The sequence below is a fragment of the Mytilus trossulus genome, chromosome 8 (genome assembly GCF_036588685.1).
Source record: "Mytilus trossulus isolate FHL-02 chromosome 8, PNRI_Mtr1.1.1.hap1, whole genome shotgun sequence".
NCBI classification, from domain to species: domain Eukaryota; kingdom Metazoa; phylum Mollusca; class Bivalvia; order Mytilida; family Mytilidae; genus Mytilus; species Mytilus trossulus.
Window position 1 is genome coordinate 28,044,067 of NC_086380.1, and position 27,451 is coordinate 28,071,517.

The window sequence follows — 27,451 nt, forward strand, 5'->3', positions numbered from 1 at the left end:
AAAACTAAAAAAATATGTATATCTGACAAAGGTGTAAAACAAGTTCGGCAATTATCTTTAAACATGTTAAACATCAATCAACAGTTATTGACATCATTTAGATAAGGGATAGTTGACTATTTACTGCACACAAAACAGCTTGATTTTGTTTTGTCTCCATAACAATGAAATAACAACAAAGTTTTTATTAGACTTTTAACATAGCACAAAATAATGTATAGATTTGTAAGGGTTAGCAGGCAAAATTTGTAATGACACTACATGGGTAAAACCAAAGAGGTAGTAAGTCTGACACAAGTAAAACAATCCAAGATCAGCAATTGTCTTTAAACAGCAATCAACTGTATTGTCATCATTCAAAGAAGGGATAGTTGACTATTTACTACACATAACACAGCTCAATTTTGTTGTTTCCATAACAATGAAATAATAACAGATTTTTTATTAGACTTCAAAAAGTGCCTTTTAATGTTTATGTCACAAAATAATGAATGGACAAGTAAGGGTTAGCAGGCAAAATTTTTAATGACACTACATGGATAAAAAAAAAAATATGTATATCTGACAAAGGTGTTAACAAGTTCGGCAATCATCTTTAAACATCAATCAACTGTTATTGACATCATTTAGATAAGGGATAGTTGACTATTTACTGCACACAACACAGCTCAATTTAGTTTTGTCTCCATACTTAGAACACGGAATGCTTCCACATTTGACTTCTACAAAATGAATAAGCCCGTGATTATAATTATGTGATCCGTAGAATTCCGGGTCTTCATCTGCACACACATATTCTGTTGTAACAAAGCCTTTCTCGTTCCTGGACGACACTAGAAACCCTGTATATTCCTTTGTCCATTCTGCATAGCAGGATGTTGTACCAGGGATCATCAATATTGTTTTGCCTTTTGTCAGACACACAGCACATGGAACATCTTTGTCATCAATGTGGTTTAAACTTTTACTTCTGTCAGTTCCTGAAATAGATGTGCGATTTCAACGAGCGGCTCTGTGTAAGAATATCAGGTATGAATTCTTAAAATCAATAAAGACACCAAGTTAGTTCGTGAAAATTGCTGCAAGTTTTGTTTATTTGACATCGATTTTAAATATGTGTCCGTATTGGTCAATCAATTTTTGCCAGAATATGTTAAGAAGGAGGTGGGAATGGAGGGATCTGGTCAGTGAAAAACTATACCAATTATTATGGTACTTTTTAATAGATTGTCATGTGCAAGAATATGGGAGCAAATATCAGACCCACATGTATATACTTTCATTCCTTGGCATCTGATGCCGTCTCATGTTTGTGCGATGTTCATCAAGCTTAATGTTTAGTATTTTGTATTCGTTTTAAGGGTGTTGTTAGCCCCTCTGTCGTCTATTTCCTGTAATTATAATAACCGATCTTATTTTCAGTAGGACTGTTTTCATTTAAGTTACGAATAACAATGAAAGAAGAAAAACACCATCAATCTATTTCAAAATTATCAAGTGACAGCAAGAGAATTGAGTCCTAATATGTATAAGTTAAGATCAAAATGTCACAGTAGAGCATAGACTACATCCAAATACAAGTCCGCAAAGAAGTCTAATAAAATCCCCGAAATGAAAAAAAAAGAATAATGGAAAGAAAAAATCAATCTATAATCCGCTAGGATTGTTTGATTTCCCACCGCCGAAGGTTGGTTGTTCTATATAGCACTTCAGATGTTTGGCAGATGTTAAGTTTATATATATATAATTCCTCTTAACATCAGCGTCATGACGTAACATTTGTAATTCTGCGTGAGCAAATTTGTATGTTCTTCTCGCCGGGGTTCGAACTCATGCTACTGCCATATATTGGCACGAATTCGCACTACACTGTCCTCTAGATAGAAAATCCAATTATGATATCATAAAATAACAATGTAATTTGATCAACACTGTTAAAAAATGTGAACTGACGTGCTGTTTGCAACAAGATTATGGTATGTGTAATTTAGTTATACAAGATTGCACAAATAGTTTGTTTCTATCTTCAAACCTGTTAATTCCCAACCGATGCCATAAAGAAGTCCAGGACTGCTATCCCAATCTGCAGGGACAGAACCCGCTTGGGGATTACTGGTTAGACACAAATAATTGGATCCACTTCCTTGTGCCTTATGCGTAGGACCAGCCATATATCCTAAAATAAATACATCATCTCTTATGGAAATGCGCTTGAAAACCACGACTTATACGGCCAATAACAAAAACAGAACTAAAAAAGGGTACTTTGTCAAATTTTTGTGCAATTTTTATTTTTACAATTCTTTAGCAGTGTAAGAAAATAGTTCTCACCACCAGTAATATATCTGTTCCTTGCGAATGATTGGTCGCAATTTAGTTAAATGACGTTGAATTTTATCGATTTCTTCTGAATTTCTATTTGTGACGTTTGGAAAAAGGAGACCATGTCTCAGAATGTCACAAATGAAAAACATAATTTTCTGCAAATTGTCATTGTAAAAGAAGGATTGAATTACTACAGAAACATATTGCACCATTTTAACTCTTGTATTACGATATCTTCCAGCTCTCAGCAGTTACATGTAATTATATAAAAAAATATCGGGAAATTCATTGTTTCATGTGTTTTACATATTTAAATTTAACTGTCTCTACGGGAGAAATATCATAACACTTGTTGCAGTGGTGGATTCTATATTTTCAACCCTTAATGTACCCTAATAATCTCTTTCTTTTATATCGATCATGTATAACTGAAAGTGGTCATACAAATATCGCATTAAACCTTTTTTATTTATCATGCAAGAAGGCCCAATTCCACTCTTGACATCCATTATTTATATGTGTTTTGTAAATATTCTAGATTTTCCATGCCTTTCATTGTCTCAATAATTTAATGAATATATTGTTCTCATATACCTCTATATACTAATGACGACAGCGTTCCATCACATGACTGTCGGCCCCATCTAACAAATGTATTGCCCTTAAAGCTTTCGTCTACAAATGAAGAAAAAAACGCAGTTAGCTATAGATACCAGCATATTAGAAACATCATTTTCATCTGCAAACAGCAGTTTCGGAATAGAGAAACGTAAAGGGATATCATCATTTCGTTTACAGATTATTATTCTTTTTCTTCAAATTCATCTATACAAAACATGTAAAACATCAATGTCACTAGGTTCTTAACTCTTCCAGTCAAAGCAGACATATAATAGTACACATGAAACAACATAGACGACTAAAGGGTAAGTAACACTAACCCTATCAAAAACTGGGGGTGATTAAAGGTGCTCGGAAAGGGTAAGCAGATTTTTTGCAAGTCCTCAAAATTGATTACCGCCAGTGTCGGGAGTTTCGCGGTTTTGGATGGTAAATTGTTAAAAAAATATTGTAATCTTACAAATTTTTTTTCAGGATTACAGTATTTTACAAACCATTTAAACTTCACAGTTTCAAATAAAGTTCATTTATACATGGATATAATTATTTTACCAATCTTAGTAAGGGGACATTGTTTTAAATGCAAGTTTAACATTGAAAATTAAATGCTATTTAAAAATTCAAGACGCAAAGAAAGAAAATAAATATGTTCCTTTGCTAAACATTGATCAAAGACAAAATGCACAATTCGTATGTGAATAGTATTCGAATTAATGAACAGCAGCAATAGCTGAAATTGTAAATAACATACACCAACCGCTGATCACTATAAAATTGTGAATGGAAATTGGGGATGTGTCAAAGAGACAACAACCCGACCATAGAAAAGACAACAGCAGAAGGTCACCAACAGGTCTTCAATGTAGCGAGAAATTCCCGCACCTGGAGACGTCCTATAGCTGGCCCCTTAACAAATATGTTCTAGTTCAGTGATAATGACCGTCATACTAAACTCAAAATTGTACACAAGAAACTAAAGCTAAAAATAATACAAGACTAACAAGGGCTAGAAGCTCCTGACTTGGAACAGGCCCGAAACTGCGGCGGGGTTAAACGTGTTTAAGAAATATCAACCCCCTATACCTATAGCCAATCTAGAAAAGTAAAGTAATGTATCAATGTCGACATCATAAATTTCACTTCAGCAATGTCAAAATAATTGAATTTATACAAGTCAACAACAACAATCATATTTTCTTTTCAACACATTTGTACTGCATTATGTGAGCAGGCCGATACATCGTCCATGTGTTAAAGCTTGTGTTTATTATTGAGACATCTTAATGGAAAGTTGCTGTTTACAATTAAGCTTTTAAACTTTTTTTACAAGCGGCATCATAAGAAAGTTGATCGTTATCGATTAACTGTTTCACAGATCACTACTTATTTTTTTCAATCGTCGATTTTATCTCGAAAGTATAGCCACAAAAAATACTGATTATCGAATATAATATTTGACATTTGATGTATATGGAATATAATATTCTCACTTGTCTATTTCATCTAAATTGGGAACTTATTGCTCTGTCTCATGTTTTTTTAGACTTGTATGTAATTTTGTAAATTTTAGTCGTGTGTTTATCGGTTGTCTTTGTCTTTAGACAACATATTTGCATATCCGTTTTAAATGGTCTTCAATATAATGGAATTTGACGTGGCTGTCATACGTGTGAGAGGTTTTACTAGATGTAAAACCAGGTTCAATCCACATTTTTTTGTATTATAAAATGCTTGTGCCAATTCCGAAATATGACAGTTATTTATTCATTTGGTGTTTTTGAGTTTTGTTTTTTTTGCCATTTGATAAGGATTTTCCGATTTGAATTTTTCTCCTATTTCAGTATTTTTGGTATTTTGCTTTTTTCTGCTACTCTAAAAATGTATATTCCGTTGAGCCTCAAACGGAAATGTAATAAATAATTTTAATAGTTGATATAATAGTTAAAAACCAAAACAGCTGTCGAATCTTGACAATGAATCAGAGCTTGACATGAAGGAGACACATTTTTTGATGTCTAAAAATATTGAAGTTAGTTTTTCGATCAAGTGTTTATTTTCACTTGTTTATTCAATTTACTTGGTTGGTATATCTTAACAGAAAATCAACCAGTTATAATCGAAATAAATGGTACAGATTGAGCTGAATCAGATGAGCAATGTGATAACCAATAGATTTTTTTCATTAAAATATCTCATTCTTAAGTTAATCATATATGGTAGTATACATATGTATTTACCTTGTAATATTTCAAATTTTGTCTTTATGTCCGACTGCATCAACTTTGAAACATTCCGATTGATGTCCTCGACTGCCCTCTCCATTTGAACATCGAAAGATACTTTAACAGCTTTTGTCACTTCTTCCAGAATATAATTATGCAAAACACTATTCAGTTTGGAAACATCCAAATCAGCTTTTAAAGTGGCTTTCATTTCATCGATCAGTGGAACCGATATAATGTTCCGACATTGTTCCCCAATGCAGTCATGGACTGGAGCACATTTGGAAGATATTATACCAAACAACAGCAGATTTAATATATGCATCATGTTGCTTTAAATTTATCGTAGAAAAAAAAACCAATACATGAAGATTAACCACAAGGCTTTCGTTTTGTCAGACGTAGACTGTATGTATGTTCTTTTGTGTAGTATCAGTAATCACTGGAGGAAATTATCTATGTTTACTAAAACATAACATATGTATTGATTCAATTCGTAAACTCTTTTTTCCATTTTTTGGCGATATGTAATACAAAACTCATTATACTGAACATCAGTATGTAACGATGGTCTGTAATTTAAAGTGATCATCGGCAAGGTTGTTTGCAACAATCTGGTTTATATCGCGTACTGTGATTAAACAATTCTTCATATCTTATAGGATTTCGAGTCTTATTTTACATATTGTGATAATATAACGACTTGCAGTATGTGACCTTCGTTTTACTTTAAGCACATGTTCGATTGATGTTCATTGTATATATGTGGTTGGCATTTCGTTTTTTACAAAAGCAAACTGTTCTCGAAATTAGAAAATGTCTTTATTTGGAAGAAATTGTACGCATACCAAAGAATGTTACTACTGAATACAAGTGTTTGGTAAAACAGCGATTTTAAATATTGCGCTACAGATAAAACATGAAAATATTCAGTGTATGTGACGATATGTAGTTGAGACCCTTTTCTAATCCCATTTCAAACAACATGCAACGATAAAGCTGCAATAGTTTTATATGTTGTGTTTTTGTATTAAACATTTTTATTAAGAGAAATTAGATAATTTGGCTAGTCAAACATTCGCTTCTAAGGTTTGTGATTGGAAGTAAAAAAATCTTTGTATTGTGATACCTTAATGCGCTACATAGTGTACTAATTCAAGGTTTCCAGAAAACCAGGGGTTATTTATAGAGTACCTCTGTTCGAAGTTCATTTTTGTGTTAGAAGGCTTTACAGGTATGGTGCTTGTCATGCAGAAAGCTGATACATGTACAATTCAGGATATACCTGGTTTCTATGAAGTTAAAATTAAGGTGAAATATTTAGAAAGCTGTGAAAACTGCAAAATTTGTTTGAACAGATAAGGATTTTGAATTGGTGGTCTGACACCATAATAAGTCCGGATATTGTTTCCGTCTTGGACTGACTTTTGAATCATATAAAAGACTTCCATTTACACATAACTTGTATTAACTTTTATGATTCCGCGTCCTTTTTGGTAATTGTCGATCGATAGTGAGACTGAAGATTAGTCGGGTTACTGGGAAACAGAATAATTATTGTCGCGTTTTTCTGTATACTATGATCATAAATTTACTATAAATAAAACAAATTTGCTAATTACTATTTATTCCAATAGTTAACTATCCAGTGACGGCGGTCACTGATATATCATATAGAGAGTCGCTATGTTATATATCATTGATCGTTTATAGTATATGTATGATCATAGTATACAGAAAAACAGAAGAAGAAAACATCAGTCTTTAGAAAAAGGTTGCGGGCCAAAAAAAAAAATATTATCCGACAACAGTTAACATATGATCTAAATAGATATAGGAAGATGTGGTGTGAGTGCCAATGACACATTTCTTCATCCAAATAACAATTTATAAAAGTAAAACGTTATAGGTCAGCGTACGGCCTTCGACAAGGAGCCTTGGCTCACACCGAAGAACAAGCTATAAAGGGCCCAAAATTTCTAGTGTAAAACCATTCAAACGGGAAAACCAACGGATTAATCTATATAAAAAAGCGAGAAACGAGAAACACGTATACGTTACATTAACAAACGACAACTACTGTACATCAGATTCCTAAATAAGGACAGGTGCAAACGGGATTAAACGTTTTAATGGTACCAAACCTTCTACCTCTTTCTGAAACAATAGCATAACATCACAACATAGAAAAACCCACGATAAAATATCAATAGGCAGGCTTAACTTAATCAAAAAAGATAAACTAACACACTACAAATGTATGAACGAATAAATTTGATCTGCGATATCTGAATGCAAACGCACAGTTAATTAAATAAAAGGGACAAACATTCAAGGCCAAAAAGCAAACAAACAAGTCTAAACAAAGCCATGGCAAGACACCACTGCGAAATATGTAACACTTCGAAAATAGTCTCACTTTTGAAGAAAACTGGCTTTGATAAAACAGGTAAATCTTGAAGTTTATATAATGTAGTACGAAGTGAAAATTAGAAGATATTCCAAATAATCAAAGTTGGTATAGTGACAAGATTCATATTTATATAAAATAACAAAAAGCATTATAAACAGTATCAACAGGTCGAATTAACAAGACAATACGATTTGAGAGTACTTGCAGTAACTGATAGCTAGTTAAAAGCCAAAACAAATTTTAATAAAAAACATGCATCAGAGACTAAATTTAACTAAAACACATCCCAGGGATTTAGCATTTTAACGTCATGAACAGTCAGAGATGACATGACTTGTGCAAAACCAACATTTTTATTTGGGTATTTATGATAAACTGCTCTCTATGCTAAGTTTACATTTCAAGGTTACAACATGTATAAATTCATTAAGTATTAGTGACGTACTTCAAGATAAAGACAGTTTGTGTATAGGCTATCTTGAAAATAAACGTAAGCAACTTCAGTCTTAGAAATCTTTCATTTTTAGCATTTATATTCGATATATTGTCTTGTCATGTTGCCTTTCATTCATTCAACTATTCCTTTGTATAGTTTCAATTAATGACTGCATTGGACAGCATTTTTAAAAATCATACACGTTTCAATAATAGACCAAACAAAATCTCCAGTGGCCATGTTGGCAGGTGACTTGGACGTTGCCGAAGTTAAAAATTCATTGTAAAAAATCAAACTGGCATTAAAATACGTGTAATACAATAGATCTTTTGGTATTATAACGTATCTAGTAAAACAACGTTCACATTGTTTATTACTGAAAAGTTAAAAAGATAGAAGTAGAAAGTTATATAACACCGCGTACTTTTAACATAACTGCTGATATTTTGATACTTCAATTCATCTAGAACTCGTTAAGACAAAAATACTGGGTTTTCTGCCAATGCAATTATCAAGTACGTATGTTATTATGTATTGATATATATTGTCTTTGTTGTTTCTTTGCAATCAACAATAACTATTTGTTAAAAGACATTCTTCCAACTGGTATTTCAGAAAAATTGAGAGTAACCACTTTAACAATTATATGTTGCATTAAATTAATTGCTTGTTAATGTACCACGATCTTTATAGTTTCCTGTATTGAGTATGTTTGATCAAAAGCAAATACAGATAATCATAAACTCACCAGTTTAGTTGAAGTGATGTAGACAATTTGCAGCTATTATTTAGTATGTAATTTATCTGTTAAATGAACTGTTGCAAAATGGCACAAAAATATGGATGAAAACCATTGCATTTATTAATTTTTTGTCCTTTTTACTTCTCTAAACAAAAATATAATACTTGTTTTATTTTAATCTGGACATCAGATTTACTATAAACAATTGCGAGGTATTCAATTGTATTTCTCAATAAAATGCATCTGTTTGACTGCACGTACTTCCCATGGCAGCCGTACTACGGTTCAATAAACTAACTAGTAGCTTGATGTACAACGTATTATCAAATAAATATAGAAACAAACGCTTCGGAATTGAAAGTTTTTTTTGTAAACTTAAAGGGTTGACATTTTTTCAGTCTTAAATGCATTTGCGCTTTATACAACATATGATTCTGTTAACGCTTTCATATTCCAGAATATAACAAAACAGCATTTTTTATGAACTCTAAAGTTGTACATACTGGTCCAATAATTTAAAAAAAAATCAAATTTATGAAAAATTACGTGCTTTCAGTTTAGAAACATGATGCGGTAATTATTTGCTATTCGATCCCTCAAATCGTTTACAATAAGATAGCCTTCGTAAAACGTAGATTTCACTGTCGCAAATTGAGTAAAGATATTTGCGACAGTAGAATCAAGTGTTACGAAGTCGAAGCTTTAAATACAATACAGTTATCTCAATCATAATGCAACATATTAAAATAAATACCATTTAACAAATATTTTGGCGTAAAATGACATAAATATAAAAGTCCGCGAAACTGTTTCGTTGTCTTTAGCAACCAAACAATGTGACGTCATATGTATACTCACGATGTCGAACATAACACAGACGTATTTATACCTTTCGTACGCTCCAGAATCGTTTAAACGCTGTCAAAAAAAACATTTGAGTTCAAAATGTGCCTCAAAATGTAACTAATGTTTATTTAAAAAAAAATCGGAATTCAAAATGATACTTTCTTAGTTACGGACAAGTATAACGTGAAATTTACCCCTTCAAAATATTTGCCAACATTCAATGATAATTATCATTACAAAGAAATTAGAACACTTTATGACATGTAACAATTCTACATTTATCGTAAACCAAAAAATATAATACGAAATGGGAAAAGGGGACTCAAATATTTTACAGTATCTTTTAAAGTATTTGTTATAAAAGGCCAAAAAAAGTATGAAGTTAAAGAGCATTGAGGACCAAAAAACGTAAAAGTTTTGACAAATACAGCTAATGTAATCTATTCCAGTGATAGAAAAACCTTAGTTTAAAAAAACTCAGTGTTTTGTTAACAGTTTATCTATAACTATGACTACTGGGCTGGCGAAAGTTCTCCTACAGATGGCATTTGCATTGTCAATGAACAGTTAGGACATAAGCAGTCAATAGATACTGTTTTAAAGCTGCTGTTATTAGTAAAATAAAATTCCAGTCCAATAAGTTGACACATATCTATTGTACTCGCAAACCATTAAATTAGATGATAAAGATTGAAGCCAGTTGATAAAGACTGCTGTGATATGGATTCATGTGTTTGTCTCTTGATGTAAAAGTTCTATAAGTCGTTAAAATGTTTATGTAAAGAAACCATCCGGTTATACAACGTTCACCCTGTGACGCCATACTGTACAAGAAGTTTCATTTTCGGAAGTAGGGAAGGGAAGTGAAAATAATGTAATTTGCCATATGAACAAATCAATTCATTTTGTTCTTGTAATGACATTGTGGTGGGGTATATATATTCTATTCTATAGCATATGATAAAACAAAACACTATTTGCATCTTAATTGTGACGATAAACAGATGCAAAGTTATGGAGAAAAAAAACCACACAAACTAAAACTTTAGAAATAAAGTAAAACTTTAGAAATCATTAAAACTAAGATCTGTATGTTCCTAGGGTTTCCTCTTTTAAGTAAAAAGTGTACTCCAGTTACAAACCAATATAACTTTTTTAAAAGAAACAGCAAATATGTCTGCACTTATTTAAAAATCAATGACATAAAACATTTAAAATTTTATGCACTTTCATGATAAAACCATCAGCAAAACGACGGGTGCTACATGTGAAGCAGGTTCTTCTTATTCTTTCGGGGCACCTGGAAGCACCTAAAGTTTTTGGTGGGGTTCGTGCGTGTTGCTTAGTATATATGTTTCTATGTTGTGTACTATTGTTTGTCTGTTTGTCTTTTTATGTTTTGCCATGGCGATGTCAGTATGTTTGCAATCTATGAGTTTGACAGTCCCTCTTTTGTTTTTAATTTCGTCCCTCGTTCATGACATGTTAGAAACGATCATGCATGTGTTTAAACATTCCTGATAATAACTAGGTTTCGCGGAAGTTAAATGTTAGTTGTCACTTATGACAAAACGTCTGTTTTTGTCATAACATTTAAGAAAGCTATCATCAGTATTAGTATTAATAAGTATTAATACATTCGTATTTTTTGTATTGCATCGATTGTTGTTTTTAATTACTGCAAAATATTTTTTTTTTTTAATATAAAGAAAATGAAAATAACAGTATATCCATATAGAAATGAAATAACATTTTATTTTCTGTGTTGATGGTATTGCACAAAAACATAAAAAAGTAAGCTATACATATTGCATGCATAAAATAACATATACACAGAAGATAAACAAACAAAGAATGGGAAAGCTGCTTGGACATTTTTTTAATTAAACAATATATGGGTTTTTTTTCGTTTTTTTTCTTTTTTTTTTTCGTTTTTTTTTCTTCTTTTTTTCTCCTTTTTGTTCTTTTCTGTCTCATTTTATGACTATAAAAAAGTCCATGTTTTCCAGCGGTTATGTGCCCTATTGAATCTTTTATTTTCATTGTAACTTTTTTTTTCATTACAAAGTTTCCTTTTCGACATTTTTAGATAGTTTGCTACTCTTAGTATAGAATTTTGTTAACAGAATTATTTGATCATGTCATTTTATCGGTTTAAATTTAAATTCCAATAAAAACTATACCAATAACTAAAGTTAGTTTTATTTCAATCTTTTAATATATCAAGAAGCTAAGGTCTTCACGAAGATTGATATATACGAACATTTGAATACTATGTTTAATTTTTTCGACCCGTACGCCCCCAAAACTACACGTCTTTGATTCCTAATTTAAATTTTACATTTAAAAAGTAAAATCGCAAAAATACTGAACTTGGAGGAAAATCAATTCGGAAAGTCCATAATCACATTTAACACATCTGATTTAAAGGATACATTTTTTTTTAAAATAAATGCTAAATCAACTACATTGCAAAAGATATAATATATATGTTGTGTACAAGTTATCATTTTGTACACATTATAATTTGTACAAAAAATTACAATTTGTATTTTGACTTTGTACAAATTATAATTTGTACAAAACATGCCTGTACAAATTACAATTTGTACAAAATTTGACCAACATTCACTTATAACTTGTACAACAGTTTTAAATACGAATTTTGGTGAAAAATGCAATAATTCAATTGTAATTAACTGACCACACACTAAACCTTATTAACATAATACACCGTTTTTACACAACTACAACAGGCAGTTTAATCTTCGAAATCTTTGAGAAAAAAAGGAAACAAATAGGATCTGTCTGGTCTGCATATATTCAATTTTGGTTTTAAAGTTTAGATTGTCTCAACTGATTTCCGTTAAGTGTTATGCACAGTCATAAAACAAAGATTCCTTGTTGGGAAACAAAAATTGATAAAAAACAGCAAAAAAAAAAACTGACATATTCCTGACTTTAGCATTGTCATATTCCTAACCAAATGAGGTGCTTAATCTTCTGGGATATTTATTTTGTCTAAAAGTCTGGCTGAAGCAGTTAAATATACATATTTATTCACAGCAACGGTTCCTGAGCTTCAACGCTCGCTTTATGAAACAGTTAAAATCCCTGTAAAACAGGTCGTTATCGATTCAAGAGTCAAAAGATACTTTCATGGTTTGTAATACCTGATTTCATAAATCACTAGATCACCTGCTCAAACGAATGATACAGAACTACTTTTGAATTTTAAAACAAAGGTGTACTGTCTGGTCATTTAGTAGCAATTCAGTAATGTGTATCAATGCTTCTCAGGATTCGTTACTTTGCTCCCTCTGCCTCGACATCAACCCCTACCAACACGCCAACGTGTTATAGAATATTTTGGTGGCATGACTGCATTGTTTCCGAACAATATACGTATTAATTAAAAATAGAAGGAATGGAACTGTATTGATATGGAACACGATGTTGACGTTATTGCTGAGAACTTAGTAATATTGCGGTATGAACGTAGTTTAATTGTGGTAAGAACGTGCTATAATTGCAGTAAGAACGTACTGCAATTGTATAACTCGTGGTATGGTCGTAGAGAGAACGTGAAGAGCGTAGATAGATCTTGTTAAGTGCAGTGAGGTCGCAGATTAAGCGCGGTGAGAACGTGGTATAATCGTACCGGGATCGTTGTAGAAGCGAGCGTAAAGAGGACGTAGTAGCATCGTTAAAGCAATTTACATTATCATGCCGATTATACCGCGACATCTCTACGATCTGAATTTATTTTAGATCGCGGTGAGCGTGGTGCCGTGGTCTAGTGGGACTGGGGCTTAAACCATGAATTCAAATTTCAACGAAGTACAAATAATCGATAGGTTTGAATGCAAACTTTTGAAAAACATCGAAACTAAGTATTCACGATATTAAAATTTTCCTTTATCCACGAAAACTTTATACAAATATAATCCTTTATATATAACGTAAACACTACGTCTTTTCGCCAAAAACGACAAACGGAAAATACCATAGCAAAATCATAGATTATTATTTGCTAACAAATACCCCGGCACATGGAATTCCCTGATGGCAAATACCCCGACAGAGAAATGAAAATCTCAATTTATAGAAATTGGTGAAAAATACCACGTTTCTCATCCAATCAAAATACAGCATTATTACATAAGGTGGAATTAAATTTATAAACGCCCGTAAAATGTTGACGGGACGTATTATTGTATACAAATGCCCGTCTGTCCGTCAGTCCGCCGTAAACATGAGAACGGCTTATCCAAATTTCACGAAACTAAATATAGTTGTTTTTTATGGTGGTCAAACGATCTGTAACATTTTGGTGAAAATAAGATTAATACATTTTGGTGAAAATAAGATTGATACATTTTGGTGAAAATAAGATTAATACATTTTGGTGAAAATAAGATTAATACATTTTGAGTGTGTGGTATGTTCTTATAACATGTCGCGCCGTTTCTCAAAAACAATTGATTATTGCTTAGAATTTTACTCACTTCTAAAATTTATCATTTAACATCTGTTTACTTTTCGGTGATGATTCAAAATTTTGTTTAAGAGTTGTTTTTTTGTTGTTGTAAAAATAGGGGAAGTTTTCAAATATTGCGCGGTATCTCAAAAATGATGTATGATTATTGCATAAATCTTCACAAACAATACAACTGGCGTATAATGAGCTGGCGGCGCAGTTGTTTATTTAAGTATGTCATGATCAATCTTGATTTATTGTTTTACATATTATCATTTATTTTACTTGAAATCTAATGATATCAATCTATACATGAATTCATTAAAACATATTTGTAAATAATATAAATTTGTATTTATTATGCAAAAAACATGCATTTAATTTCATATCAAATGCATCATTTCAAATAATATTAGTGTAATAAAGATGCAAAATAGTAACAACACAACGATCTTCTAGTTACCACCGTTTTGTGGTAAAATTCAAAATGTCAAAACTAAAATATTTGGTACTGCACCTTGGCCATTTTAGTTTTTCATTAAGAAAAAGACGAGAATCAACATTATCTTTTATTCAAATATCAATATATACAATGTAAATAATTAATATAAAAATGATGATGATATATACAGTGGTTTTTCCAAACTTACAAATGAATCAAAAGCATGCTCCTAAGTATATACAAAAACAAAAGCGAAAAGAATAAATGTAAAAACAATGGGATGATATCTTTCCATTTCAAATACATAGAACATTTTAGCACATGCCATACATTTTAATATATTATTTAATAAAACAAAATAGCTCCTTCATTTCCTAAACTTTGCATCGCTACTTAAATTGTTTTTTGATTAAATATTATAAATAACAGATTTTTTTTTTTAATTCAGTTTAAATATACATGCATAATATATTAATTGTGGATATTGACTAATGCTCCAAATTGCTTAGGAAATCATTGTTATGTATTGTTCATGCGACCAAACTATCGAACATGTTTAAGTCTCGAAATGAGCGTTCCTTTTTTTCCAAAAAAAAAACCCACATAAAGAAATAATTTTGGCATCTGTAGAAATGTTTACATGATATGATACGTATCTTAATTCATATGAGGTTGAATTGGTGAATCAGTGCACATGACAAAAGTAATTTTGTAGTTTTTGAAAATCCCTTGCTTTCTGAATAGTGTATAGCCGTCTTCCCAAAGACATCAACTTCGTCCACATTGGCTTCCCTTTTAAGCAAATACAGGGCTAACGAATACACGTCATCTGCTTTACTTGCAGGAAAATGTTTGCATATTAACATCAACACTGTTGTTTTGAAATTGGTTTTAATATTAACATCCGACTGTTTATCTAAAAGAAGCATCGTTTTCACGGAATCTGCTTTCAAAATTAAATTAAAAATTTCCATCCAATCTTTTTGTAAATGGTTTTCACAGGAGAATCTTTCGTAGTTTTTACACATCATCGCGATTCCAGTTTTAAGATCCATTTTAAACACGGTATGATACCTCATACAACTAAAGTTAGTGTATTTTGTCTTCGTTTATTCAGCATGTTGTTTTATACTTTTAATTAATCGGTTTAAAATCCTGTATGTCCATTCTACCAATCAGATAATTAATTTAAGATTAATTCTTTTTTTGTGTGATCTGAATTATAAACGTGCAAAGACAATTAATATTAAAACGTGGTAATGTGAATAAAAACGATCCCCTGCTAAGGATTCGGCAACTAGACTTGTCTCGAATATCTTATCGCTTTTAGATTACATTATTAATCCATTGAAAATTTACTGATTGCTTATTGTCCGCAAATTAATTTTGATTACCGAAAGTTGTCTTTGGTCTACATTTTGGTGACAGTGCTCTTATATTTTGTTATTTTTTTTTCAACCTTGTTATTGTTTGTTTTTATGCATGTTGTGTATTGATTTGATAAGACAAGCCATTTTTCTAACTTATTTATAGAGTCAAACGTAGGTTTTACTGTACATTCTGTATAGTCATGAGAACGCCCAGCACACGAGGATAACTAAATTGTGGTATATTGCAGATTGTGTGTAATACAAGCTAGTGCATTATTGATTTTTTGCCATTAATACAAAAACTGTTATTAATGCCTTTTGGAGGTACTACGAACTATATCTCACTTGGCATATACAAAGCATGCTAATCCAACACACGGGTCAGTTTGATTTCAACATAAACTGCCACACATGTGAAATGATACAACCCATAATGGAGAAACATGTGAGTTTTTCAATATGAATTGAATTTCATACACACGTACAAGTATAAAGGACGGAAGTGGTAGACATTGATTGTGACAACTAGCACTATATACGAACTATTTTACACGACATATGCTCCTGAAAATAAAACTCGTTAGCTTCTAGCTTCAACAGGAATCGTAGATTGAACTTTGAAGGACTTAACAGGTTCTCAGGTTAAGAGAGTTTTTGATCCCCGTTTAACCCCGTTACATTCTGTATGTATGACCTTTTTCCATGTCTGGAGTATCTAATTCAATGATTTTTGTTTATAGCTGTAATAGATAATTGGTTTTCATTTATTTGTTTGTACACGATTTTTTTTAAATGTTTTATATTGGTCATGTTGGTGCCTTGTATAGCTGACTATGCGGTATGCGCTTTGATCATTGTTGAGGGCCGTACGGTGCATAAAGTTGTTAATGTCTATGTCATTTGTTCTCGTGTGTGAATAGTTGTCTCATTGGCAATTATACCACATTTTCTTATTATATAAACAGAAAAATATATCACACGACAGCTTACGATCTAGACAAAACCGTTAAAGCTATATTGATGGACACTAAGCACAAAGATTTTCTGATCATTTAAAGGACTATCGTTTTATCAGTTTTGGGTTTTTAAGAAATATCATTCAAACAAAAACTAACCAGCACGATTACTATTTACAAACAAATTAAGAAATGTTGAACCACAGGAGTATGTTGAATATAAGATAGACACAATATCACTTAAATAATACATCTAAGTTTTAGTTATATATTGAAGGAGTAGGTCAAGTAAGAACCATTTATAGCACCAAAACATAGCAGTTTTACGAAATTGCTAAAATGTAATCTTTTAGTTATTTTTTAGAAAGTAGAATGTATCTGCTACATAAATGTAGGCTGTTTTTGACAGTAATATGCATAATAAATATGGTAAATATCAGACATTTTCTATGTCGATAACCATGACAGTATTTGACAAAACCTTTCTAAATGTTAGGTCCTTAATGTGTTTTAACCTGGACATTTATTGGGATTTGACTTGTTTGTATCTGTTAAAATCTCATTATCATGATTATATGTTATTTTAAGATTCATGTTTATCAATCAATTTGCATTCACTAAGATTGTTTGACTTCGAATGTTATAAGAAATATAATCCAAATATGCACTTTGAAACAATTAAAAGGTCAAAAGTCTTTCATTCATATGAGGGTGTACTCCACTACTGAAATAACTACTACTACTACTACTACTACTACTACTACTACTACTACTACTCCTGCTACTACTACTACTACTACTACCACCACTACTACTATTACCACTACTACTACTACTACTACTATTACTACAACTACTACTACTACTACTACTACTATACTATTACTACTACTACTACTACTACCACCACTACTACTATTACTACTACTACTATTACTACTACTACTATTACTACAACTACTACTACTACTACTACTACTACTACTACTTATACTTATACTACAAGAATATTTAAAATTATAGAGGGAACTACATGTATATGTCAATAGGGTACATTGTTTTGGGTGTGAAGGGATGGAAATTGGAAAACATTAGTTTGTAAGAAGGACACTTACTGCACTAAAGGATCGATGACATAGGTTAATGTCTTATTGCAGTCAATGGTACTTTGTGTGTTCTTTGTTTTGTTGTTGGTTTTAAGTGTGTTATATCGATCTGACTAGTTGAGCCCTTTTCAAACTGATTTTCATAATTTGATATTATATTAGACATTATTTCAACTGTCCCGATAGTGGATCATGTTATCTAGCGCTTTTATTTTGTTTTTGTAAGTCATATTTGTTTTTGATTGATTAAATACATTCATAAGTCATCAGTGTATTCTTTCGTTTGATTTGCTACACGTATAACATTCATACCATTCAAGGGTTTCGTTCGTTGTTAAAGGTCGTTCGGTAACTTTTATATGTCATTTTTGCTCTTTTTGAGGGTTGTCTCATTTGCTAACATATAATATTATCTTTTTCATATTATTCTGTTATATGTGTATTTATGGCAAACTTGTTTTCCAGATAAGCTTATGTTATAGATTATATTTCATGTGTATCCGATACCCCTTCATTTTTAATCTAGTTTAGTTCAGCAAATGGTGTTTATGGCCTGAGCTGAAATATCACGGGACAAGAATATGCCATATATATCGAAAGTGTTTGCAAATCATATATATATATAGCAGTTAAATTTGGATCTTTTTTCTCGTAGGATTTATACAGAGGTTTTTTTATTTGCTAGAGGATAAACCTACATTGTTGTCTGCTCTATAGCCGGGTCGTTGTCTCTGTTGTACATTTCCCATTTTCATTCCTAATATTATGTTATAGTTTTCTTGATAAAAAAGTTTAAAAAGGAAAAAGAGCTAAATGCTTTAAATTTTGTTTTTGATTCAAGTCTCAACATCAAAACGTTTTTTTGTGTGTTTTTTTTTAATAATTTTTACATACTTTTCTGCATTTGTACATATGCTATATAATCTGCAGTTTCTATTCAATAGTGTAGCAGGCTGATATGTTAAAATCCAATAATGATGCTATAACTATCTGATAAAGTAGAATAGAACGGTTTTTTATCAATCTTTTTATTCCACTTGGCCGAAAGGGCTTGTCTTAGCTATTTTCATCAGTGACACCCTTTCGCGGAAGTTACTGTGCTACATACTACATTTGTACATATTTTTGCAAAAAAACATTACTAGGTTAGGGTAAATACATATGTGCAAATTTGTATTGTCTGGTAATCAAATCTTCCAACCAAAAAAGCTGCCAAAGCTACAAACATAACTTAAATGAAATTAAAATGCAAAAGTTAACTTTTAAGTTCAAAGTGAGTGTTTGCTATCATGACCTGACACAAATATCATGGCACGTTCTGTGTTTTTTTGTAAAAATAAATGGCTTTATCTTACGTTTTCCCTTTTTAAAACCGTTTAAGTAAGAAGCTCATGTTGAAATCAGCAATATCATGTGAATATTTGTCAACATTTAGTGGCTTTGGTGGAAATGCTTATATGTTATGTTTATTGGTTTAGTTGAATTTGTCTATCAATGCACACGACAAAAGTAATTTTGTAGTTTTAAAAATCCATTGCTTTCTTCAAAGTTTTCAGCCGATTTCCCAATAACATCAACCTTGTCCACATTAACTTTTCTGTTAAGCAAAGCCGAGCTAAGGAATACACGTCATCGTCTCTATTGGCGAACATATTGACATATCAATATTAAAATTGTTGTTTTAAGATTAGTTTTAACATTAACATCTGCTTGTTTTTGCAGATCTTCAAAAATTGAATTGAAAATGTCCATCCAATCTTTTTGTTAATGTTTGTCACAGGTGAATCGTTTTCTATTCATTATCGCAACTCTAGCTGACAGATCCATTTTTTAGCAACTACTGATGCTTCTAACAATTTTAACAAATAAAATCGAGAAAGGAAATGGTGAATATGTCAAAGCGACAACCACCCGACCATAGAGCAAACAACAGCCGAAGTCAACCAATGGGTCTTCAATGTAGCGAGAATTCCCGCACCCGTAGGTGTCCTTCAGCTGGCCCCTAAACTATGCATACTAGTACAGTGATAATGGACGTCATACTAAACTCCGAATTATACACAAGAAACTAAAATTTAAAATCATACAAGACTAAAAAAGGCCAGAGGCTCCTGACTTGGGACAGGCGCAAAATTGCGGCGGGGTTAAACATGTTTATGAGATCTCAACCCTCCCCCTATACCTCTAGCCAATGTAGAAAAGTAAAAGAATAACAATACGCACATTAAAGTTCAGTTCAAGAGAAGTCCGAGTCCGATGTCAAAAGATGTAACAAAAGAAAATAATTAAAATGACAATAATACATAAATAACAACAGACTACTAGCAGTTAACTGACATGCCAGCTCCAGACCTCAATTAAACTGATTGAAAGATTATGTCTTCATCATATGAATATCAGGTACAATCCCTCCCGTTAGGGGTTTAGTATCATACTATCATAAAATATATGAGAAGAACATAACCCATGTCATGCCAACAATTGTTTTTTAGAAATAAATGTGTTTAGTTCCGATGCAAAGACCCTATCAGTGAATCAATGTTAAAGCTAAAATATGCAATCTTTAATGACCTGACAACAGTATCGTAACTATATCCCCTTTTAATAAGTCTATTTAAAGGTTTTGTTAGTTTCTGAGGAGAATACTGACATTTTTTGTGCTTTATAAAGAATATTTCCATAAAATTTTGGATGTGAAATACCTGAACGTTATATTTACGAATTATTTCCTTATACCGGTGATAAAATTTAGTAAATGTTTTGACCAGTTTGTGATATCGAAATTCCTGGTGTAATAATTTTTCAGTAATACATAAATTTCTCTCGCTAAAATCTAGCGAATCGTACAAGTTGAGATATATAAACACCATAAGATGGTGACAAGGGAACGTCACCATCTAAAAATGGATAATTAACAATAGGAAATGAAAAATCATCTCTTTTATCATAAATTTTTGTATTAAGCTTCCCGTTTATGATATAGATATCAAGATCGAGAAAAGGGCAGTGGTCATTGTTATCATCAGCTTTATTTAAAGTAAGTTTTACAGGATAAATTTCTTTAGTATACATACTGAAGTCGTCATTATTGAGAGCCAATATATCATCCAAATATCTGTTACTTATAATGTTTTCCCTTCTTTACTAATATATCTTAAGTACACTGTAGGCTTATTTCACCAACCAGATTGCAAGAATATTTCGTTTCTTCTGTTATTGTAAACGTTTTAATGTTAATACCTACCTACATGTCTAAGTATATGGTAGATTAAATGAAAATAATATCGTGGCAATGATTGCGTTACACAGGCGTGTATCAATTAATCTTGTCGTTGTAAGATGAGTAAAAATCTAATCATTTTAAACAGTTAGTTGCTTAAACTTCTCTCGTATAATTTACTGTTATTTTCGGTTGGAACAATAGTGACCTCTCCATTTGAACTTCAGAACAAGGTCACATTTTTTCTTTTATCTTTACACTATATATAAAGGCTTTTTAAACCCATAGGGATGTAAAGCGTTATAAAATATGATTGTACACTATAAAACATGATGGTGCACTATAAAACATGATTGTGCACTACCTACATTTGGCTTTCAACAAGCTGCCAGTAGTTTTAATTGTTCTTTAATCGGTACTGTATGTCACTAGTTTAATGTTTTGATAGGTAAATTTTTACATACACTTAAGATCTGCAGATGTTAAATTAAGAAGAAAATACATTAAGACTCTCAGCAGATAGTTCAGCGGTGTCATTAACCCCCTTTAAACAATATCAATAACATAATATGTAAAATTAAAGACCAAATAGATAAGTTTCTTATTTGAACAATATATATTTAAGATGCAGTTCTAGATGATACCATACACAATTTATAAGTTAAACAACATGGGTCGAATCGCTGTAAAACATTATGAATGTGTATGAATTTATAGCTTAGCCGACAATATCAAACTAAAGAAAACAAGTAACTAACACATAAAATTCACTATAGAGGATTAATATTCTGAAATGATACAGCAACAAATAATGTAAATAATAGTTTTTCTTGGCTAATCCATGAACACAAACTGTTAAATGTAAAGTTTGATCCATTGTTTACATATACCGTTTAAATTGAGAGGGGCACTGACTCAATAAACAACACAATCGGTATATTTGTATACTAGTAAGTTAAATATCAAGCACATTACAAATTTCTACGATAAATACATGTAAGTCTCCAGCCAATATAAATTGAAAACCCAATACATATAAAAAAAAATACCAATTCTTTATAAACAATAACACAGAAAATAATTAGCAATATCAGAAAACCCGCACCAAACACGAAACTAAGAGCTAACGCACTGTGTAGTGCAAATTGAATGTTGTCACGCAATGAATATTTACTGTCCAACTTATTTTCATCTATGCTCTTATCGCTTATAGGTATTTTTTCTGATTGTGAGTCCAAATGACATTCGCATATCATAAAAGGATCTAACAAATGAAATCGCTCATCTTCATAGACATGTAGTCCACACGTTGCAATTATTTTGTAGCAATTCTCTTTAACGATTACATTAATAACTGGTAACATTTGAAGCCAATTCTCAATCTGTGTAGGACTAGTAGTATATTTCCCACATAAATCATCTATGAGAAAAACAGTGGGTGTCTCAGGTTGATAATGATGCGTAATGTCTGTTGGTTGTTTTACAGGAATTATTCTGTAACCTTGTGTTTGTAAATTTAGAGCAATGTGTCGAGCAAGGAATGTTTTCCCAATCCCTCTAGCGCCTGTTATCGTTATACATCTCTTTTCTTTTATGCGATTGATAAAATGACTGCTTGCTCTTGTGTCTACATATTTCCTGTCTTCAAATTCCCAATTGTCTGTCATTTTGTGTATTTCGTCTAGAATAAAAAATAGGGAAATAAACTTATGTAGAACCCGTCGTGTTTCTAATAATATAACAAATCCGGTTATTAGTCTTTTTCTGTGACATTCATGAAAAGGGAAAAGGAATTGTAGTTACGATGTTAGGAACATATCCAATCTCATTTGTGAAACGGTTATTTCATAACGGTCAACCAACTTGTGATGGCGTCCGTAAAATTTACGAAGGGATGATTTCCACTTCACTATTTGAAACTCTTGATTTAATAGTTTTCTTGTGACAGCCACCCTCTCGAAAAAATCATGATAGGAAATAGAACCTGGGAATATCGTATCAATTGGGAATTATATACCCCGTGTACAGGTGCTGCTGGAATTTTGCTACTAAGAAAAATAGAAAGTTCACAATTGGAAAGCTGAAATCATCTTTTTTGTCAGAAAGTTTTGTTTTCAGCCGACCCACATTGTCAATTTCTAGATGTAAGTCAAGATATGAGGCCGACATAACTGTATCTGTTGTATCCTTTATCTTTTGTTCGATTGGATAGATGCGTTCAACATAGTCGTCAAGTTTTGAATTATTTAGTAAAGGAACATCATCTATATCTGTATATAGCGGAAAGTAAAGTTAAAGGATATTGCAAATTTCGTATTTTTCTTCCTAACAAGTTCCTGTATGAATTTGGCTACACAATAATAAAGAAAAAAATAACGACAAGAAGAGGTACACAAAAGGTTCCCATTGGAATGCCAACAGTCTGGTGAAACATGTCCCCCGCGCGTACATGTGTCAATCAAGTATTCAAGCTTTTTGATAATGTCAGTTTTTGAGAATTTTTTGTTTAAATCAGAATTATCATATGCCAAGTAGGATTTATCTCTTCTTAAGACAAGTAACTTGTATCGACGTTGGTCATTCGTGAAAAAAGCAAGACCAATTCTTTCAATTTGTCTTTTAGTAAATTTGGAATGTTGAATACTTGTGTAAACATGCAGCTCTAGTAATCCGAATTTAGCTTGAACGAACAACAACGCGTTAACGTTATTTAAATGAGATTAATCGTCATTTGGTAAAGATTAAAAAAGAGTTAAAAATCATATTTAATTCCTTTCATTCATATCCATTCATTTAAATGCCAGTCAAATAGATTTCTCTGCGGTCAATCACTTGAAATCAAGTTGGTGGTTAGATGCGTCAAACTAAACTAATTGGCCACACCACTGTTAAACTATTTCAAACAGGCATTAATTCGTTTAAAACACGGATGAGACCTGGGCTTTTTACAGGTAAATCACTGACGCAAAACGACCTGGATGTAACTATCGTTTTTTGTTTCAAACTGTATCGACTTGAGTTAAATGTGTATAGTCTTAGTAAATTCATATGCTTCACAATTTAAACAAACGAATGAATAATACACGTGGCATGTACATATATAAGGAATTCAAATAAAACATTAAAATATATGAACGCGCGGTTTACAAATGCAAAACTTGTGAATATGTTGTAAATAAAAAGTTAGATGTATAACATAATTTTAATTTGCTCAAATGCACTAGATCTTCATCGCACATATATATGCGTTTCAAAAATTGCATGTAAACGCATGGCATGTAAATAACGTGTGGTCCCTTGCAATTATTTCAAAACTTTATGTTTCCCTGTTTATTTATCGCTTTCCTTCTTCTGTTTTTTTCTATATTTTAATCGTAAATTAAATGTAGACACATACATTAGTTATTGTGTACATAATTTAAATCGATGTATCTTATATTTCCGGTAGGCAACACATATGCATTCCCTATCTGTACATTGATATATGTCGGTTAAAAGCTCATTAGAGCTTATGTTTGTTTATATTTTATATACCCTGCCGACTCTAAATAAAGCTTATTTATTTATATGGAAAAGCCTGTAATGAAAAACAATGTTTTGTGGAATAATAAAACTGATGAAGATAATGTTGACGTTTGTTCAATATGATAAACAGTTATTCTTGCTTGAAATTCTAAGTAGCAGCCCAATGAACTTTTAAAACTGCGTTAAATTGTAATACCGGTCACTGCCGCAAAACAGGCGTTAATTGTGAAGGAGAAGCAAATATCAAACAAAAATATTGTGCTTACGACTCTGTGAGGAGATTATTGTGCTGTCATTAACCGTGACGTACTTGCAATAAATAAACATGTATTCTGTATATATGAGATACATTTTAGTCTGCGATAACGCTGGGTAGGTCGATTTAAGTTTAACGGCATTGACTGGCTATAAGTCGACATTCTCTCACGTCTTTTAATGCATTTAAAAGAAAACATGTATTAATGTTTGGGGCATTTGATATAAGTCTACTTACCAAATTGAAATGAACATTAACATTGTTTAAAAAAAATGGAAAAGAAACAATGCTGCATTATTGCTCTCATATAATTTTATTCAATATTTTAGCGGAAATTTCTAAGTTTCACCTTATTGCCGTGTGAATAAAATATTTCATCTAGGTGCATTCGTTGTAGTTCGCGTAACATAGTAAAATTAATTTCATTGGTTGGAACGTTTGCAAACTTTCAATCCAGGTGTTCTGATCAAAGTCCGCGTTTATGTTTTAATTCAATACACATTATGAAGATAGTAAAATCAATCATCACAGTCACGTCTTAGTTATTACTGCTGAACGGACATACTGGGCCAGCTCTCCTTAGTCTGCTATCTTCGATGAGGGTTTACAGTTAGATGATCAACGACTTACTACTTAAGATGACAGAAACCAATCCAAGCCGTACAGTAGACGTAGTAGTTTGCTTAACCGGCTTAACATGCACTCCAAAAACCATTGTATCATGGGGGAGTGTTATTCCAATTAACGTCCGAGGACTATATCCTAAGTGTTGGGTGATTGACCTTCAGTTCACTGCCTCACGGCTTTGGTCCTGATAACGCTTTTTGTCATCTTTAGAACTACACCCACGACTCATCAAGCAGTACTCCATCATCGAGGTTAGGGGGATGCCAAGCTGACCAAACTTGCCCTGAAAGCAGCCGTTGTGAAGAAAGAACATCAAATTAGTCAACATACCAAATCAAAACACCTCACAAAACCATGATGACGACCTCCAAAATGTTCCTGACCGATAGAAACACCTAAATTGTTATTACATATTTTTATGAATTTGATTAAATATTTGTCAACCAGGCATACACAGCAGCATGTTTTCATTCATATTGTGACCTTATATGAAGTAAAAGAAAAAGAAGAAGAAGTCTTGAATTATCGCTATCTGTTCGACGGTCTAAAGGTTATAGTGTATTATCGATCTAGGTGTTCTTGTTGAGGTCCGCGTTCTTAATCCAAAGCATTTCAGTGATCAGAAGATTTGCAATATTTTAAACCAATGTGTTTTCAATTGGGTCCGCGTTCATGTTTTAATAGGAAAAACTATATTGTAAGTTTTCTATCCGGGTAGACAAAATACAATTTGACCTAATTTATAAGTTTACATAATGGATCCTCGTTTTTAAGGGATTAGAATACTTAAAATTAAATTTATCTATTCATCCATATATATATTTTTGTGCTAAAATACACTATTTCACCTTTTTTTGTCTTAAGGAAAATGTTCATTTTTCTGTGCTGCATTCAGACCCCTATATCAAGAATTTTGTTTTGCATGTATAGGAATGAAAAATGCAGTTTTTCTGCATCTTAATCCTAGGTTTGAACGTTGTTTTCAATTTAATAATTTGAAATACGTAAAAAAGTTCGTCAGTAGATATATGGATGATAACTTAAAATTACTGGTAGATTTGTAGATATTGCCACCTGTGTGTTTGGATTGGCATGTATAGATTAACAGGTGAAATCTTCTAATCAGGAAAGACATTACGAATTAAAATCTCTTTTTTTCAAATGAATATGTACAAACAAATGTTTAGTGGCAAGTAGTGCAGATATGCATGTCTTCATAATACAATTTTCGCATTACAATTTTTGGCATTGTTTTTAATATTTCGCAGCTGTCCCTCTTGTGAATGTATTCATATGGTTTTAAAACTAAATGTCGCATTTTGTTTTTATGTTGAAAAGAAACAAACAAATGTTTTGTTTTAAAAAATCCTGACACTCTCCCCCTCCCCCTGTTGTTTGTTTTTCTGATTTTCTTGCTATTTTCATATTGATGTAATCTTTTGCTGTTTTTTTATTTACGCCTAGTCTTGTTTCGTCTTTGCTTGTACTTTGTTTGTTTTGAATCGAGATTCTGGGCATTGTGGAAACTAAACGGGCATAACACCCTATTAGAGTTAAGCTTTAACAAAGTAGTCTCCAAATCCTGTCGTCCAATTATATTTCTATTTTTTGCTATTGGTGTTGTCTTTATCTTCTTTCTTTGCTATATTGTACCTTTCAGATTTTTTCTTTCAGAATTTTTGCTAAGTTGAATTTTCTGCATATTTCTTTATCCTTATGAAATTTAATTTGTAATCTATAAAGATTTAAGTGCCTTCATAATGCTTACCGGTCTATAGTGTTAGAGTAACTATACAAATCAAAAACAAATGGAATTTGTTTACGACCTTGACTGCTTATAACAAATCCTTGATATTGTGTATTG

General features: G+C 31.7%; 1 protein-coding gene across 1 annotated transcript; it reads right to left on the reverse strand.

Annotated features, from left to right (window-relative positions):
- Positions 1-43: 43 nt before the first annotated feature.
- LOC134681803 (short-chain collagen C4-like) lies at positions 44-5,619 on the reverse strand. Its single transcript, XM_063541442.1, has 4 exons — positions 5,184-5,619; positions 2,920-3,000; positions 2,033-2,176; positions 44-980 (listed from the first exon to the last, which is right to left on the reverse strand). Exons 1-4 carry the CDS (start codon positions 5,494-5,496, stop codon positions 646-648), a joined length of 873 nt encoding a protein of 290 aa, XP_063397512.1. The 5' UTR covers positions 5,497-5,619; the 3' UTR covers positions 44-645.
- Between the last annotated feature and the right edge of the window lie 21,832 nt (positions 5,620-27,451).

Excerpts from the sequence above, each read along its gene's own strand:
- LOC134681803 (XM_063541442.1), bottom strand. The coding sequence starts at position 5,496 with ATGATGCATATATTAAATCTGCTGTTGTTTGGTATAATATCTTCCAAA. Across the intron at positions 3,001-5,183 it reads AAAATTTGAAATATTACAAG|ACGAAAGCTTTAAGGGCAAT; the intron begins GTAAATACATAT and ends CTTCATTTGTAG. Across the intron at positions 2,177-2,919 it reads GTCGTCATTAGTATATAGAG|GATATATGGCTGGTCCTACG; the intron begins GTATATGAGAAC and ends TATTTATTTTAG.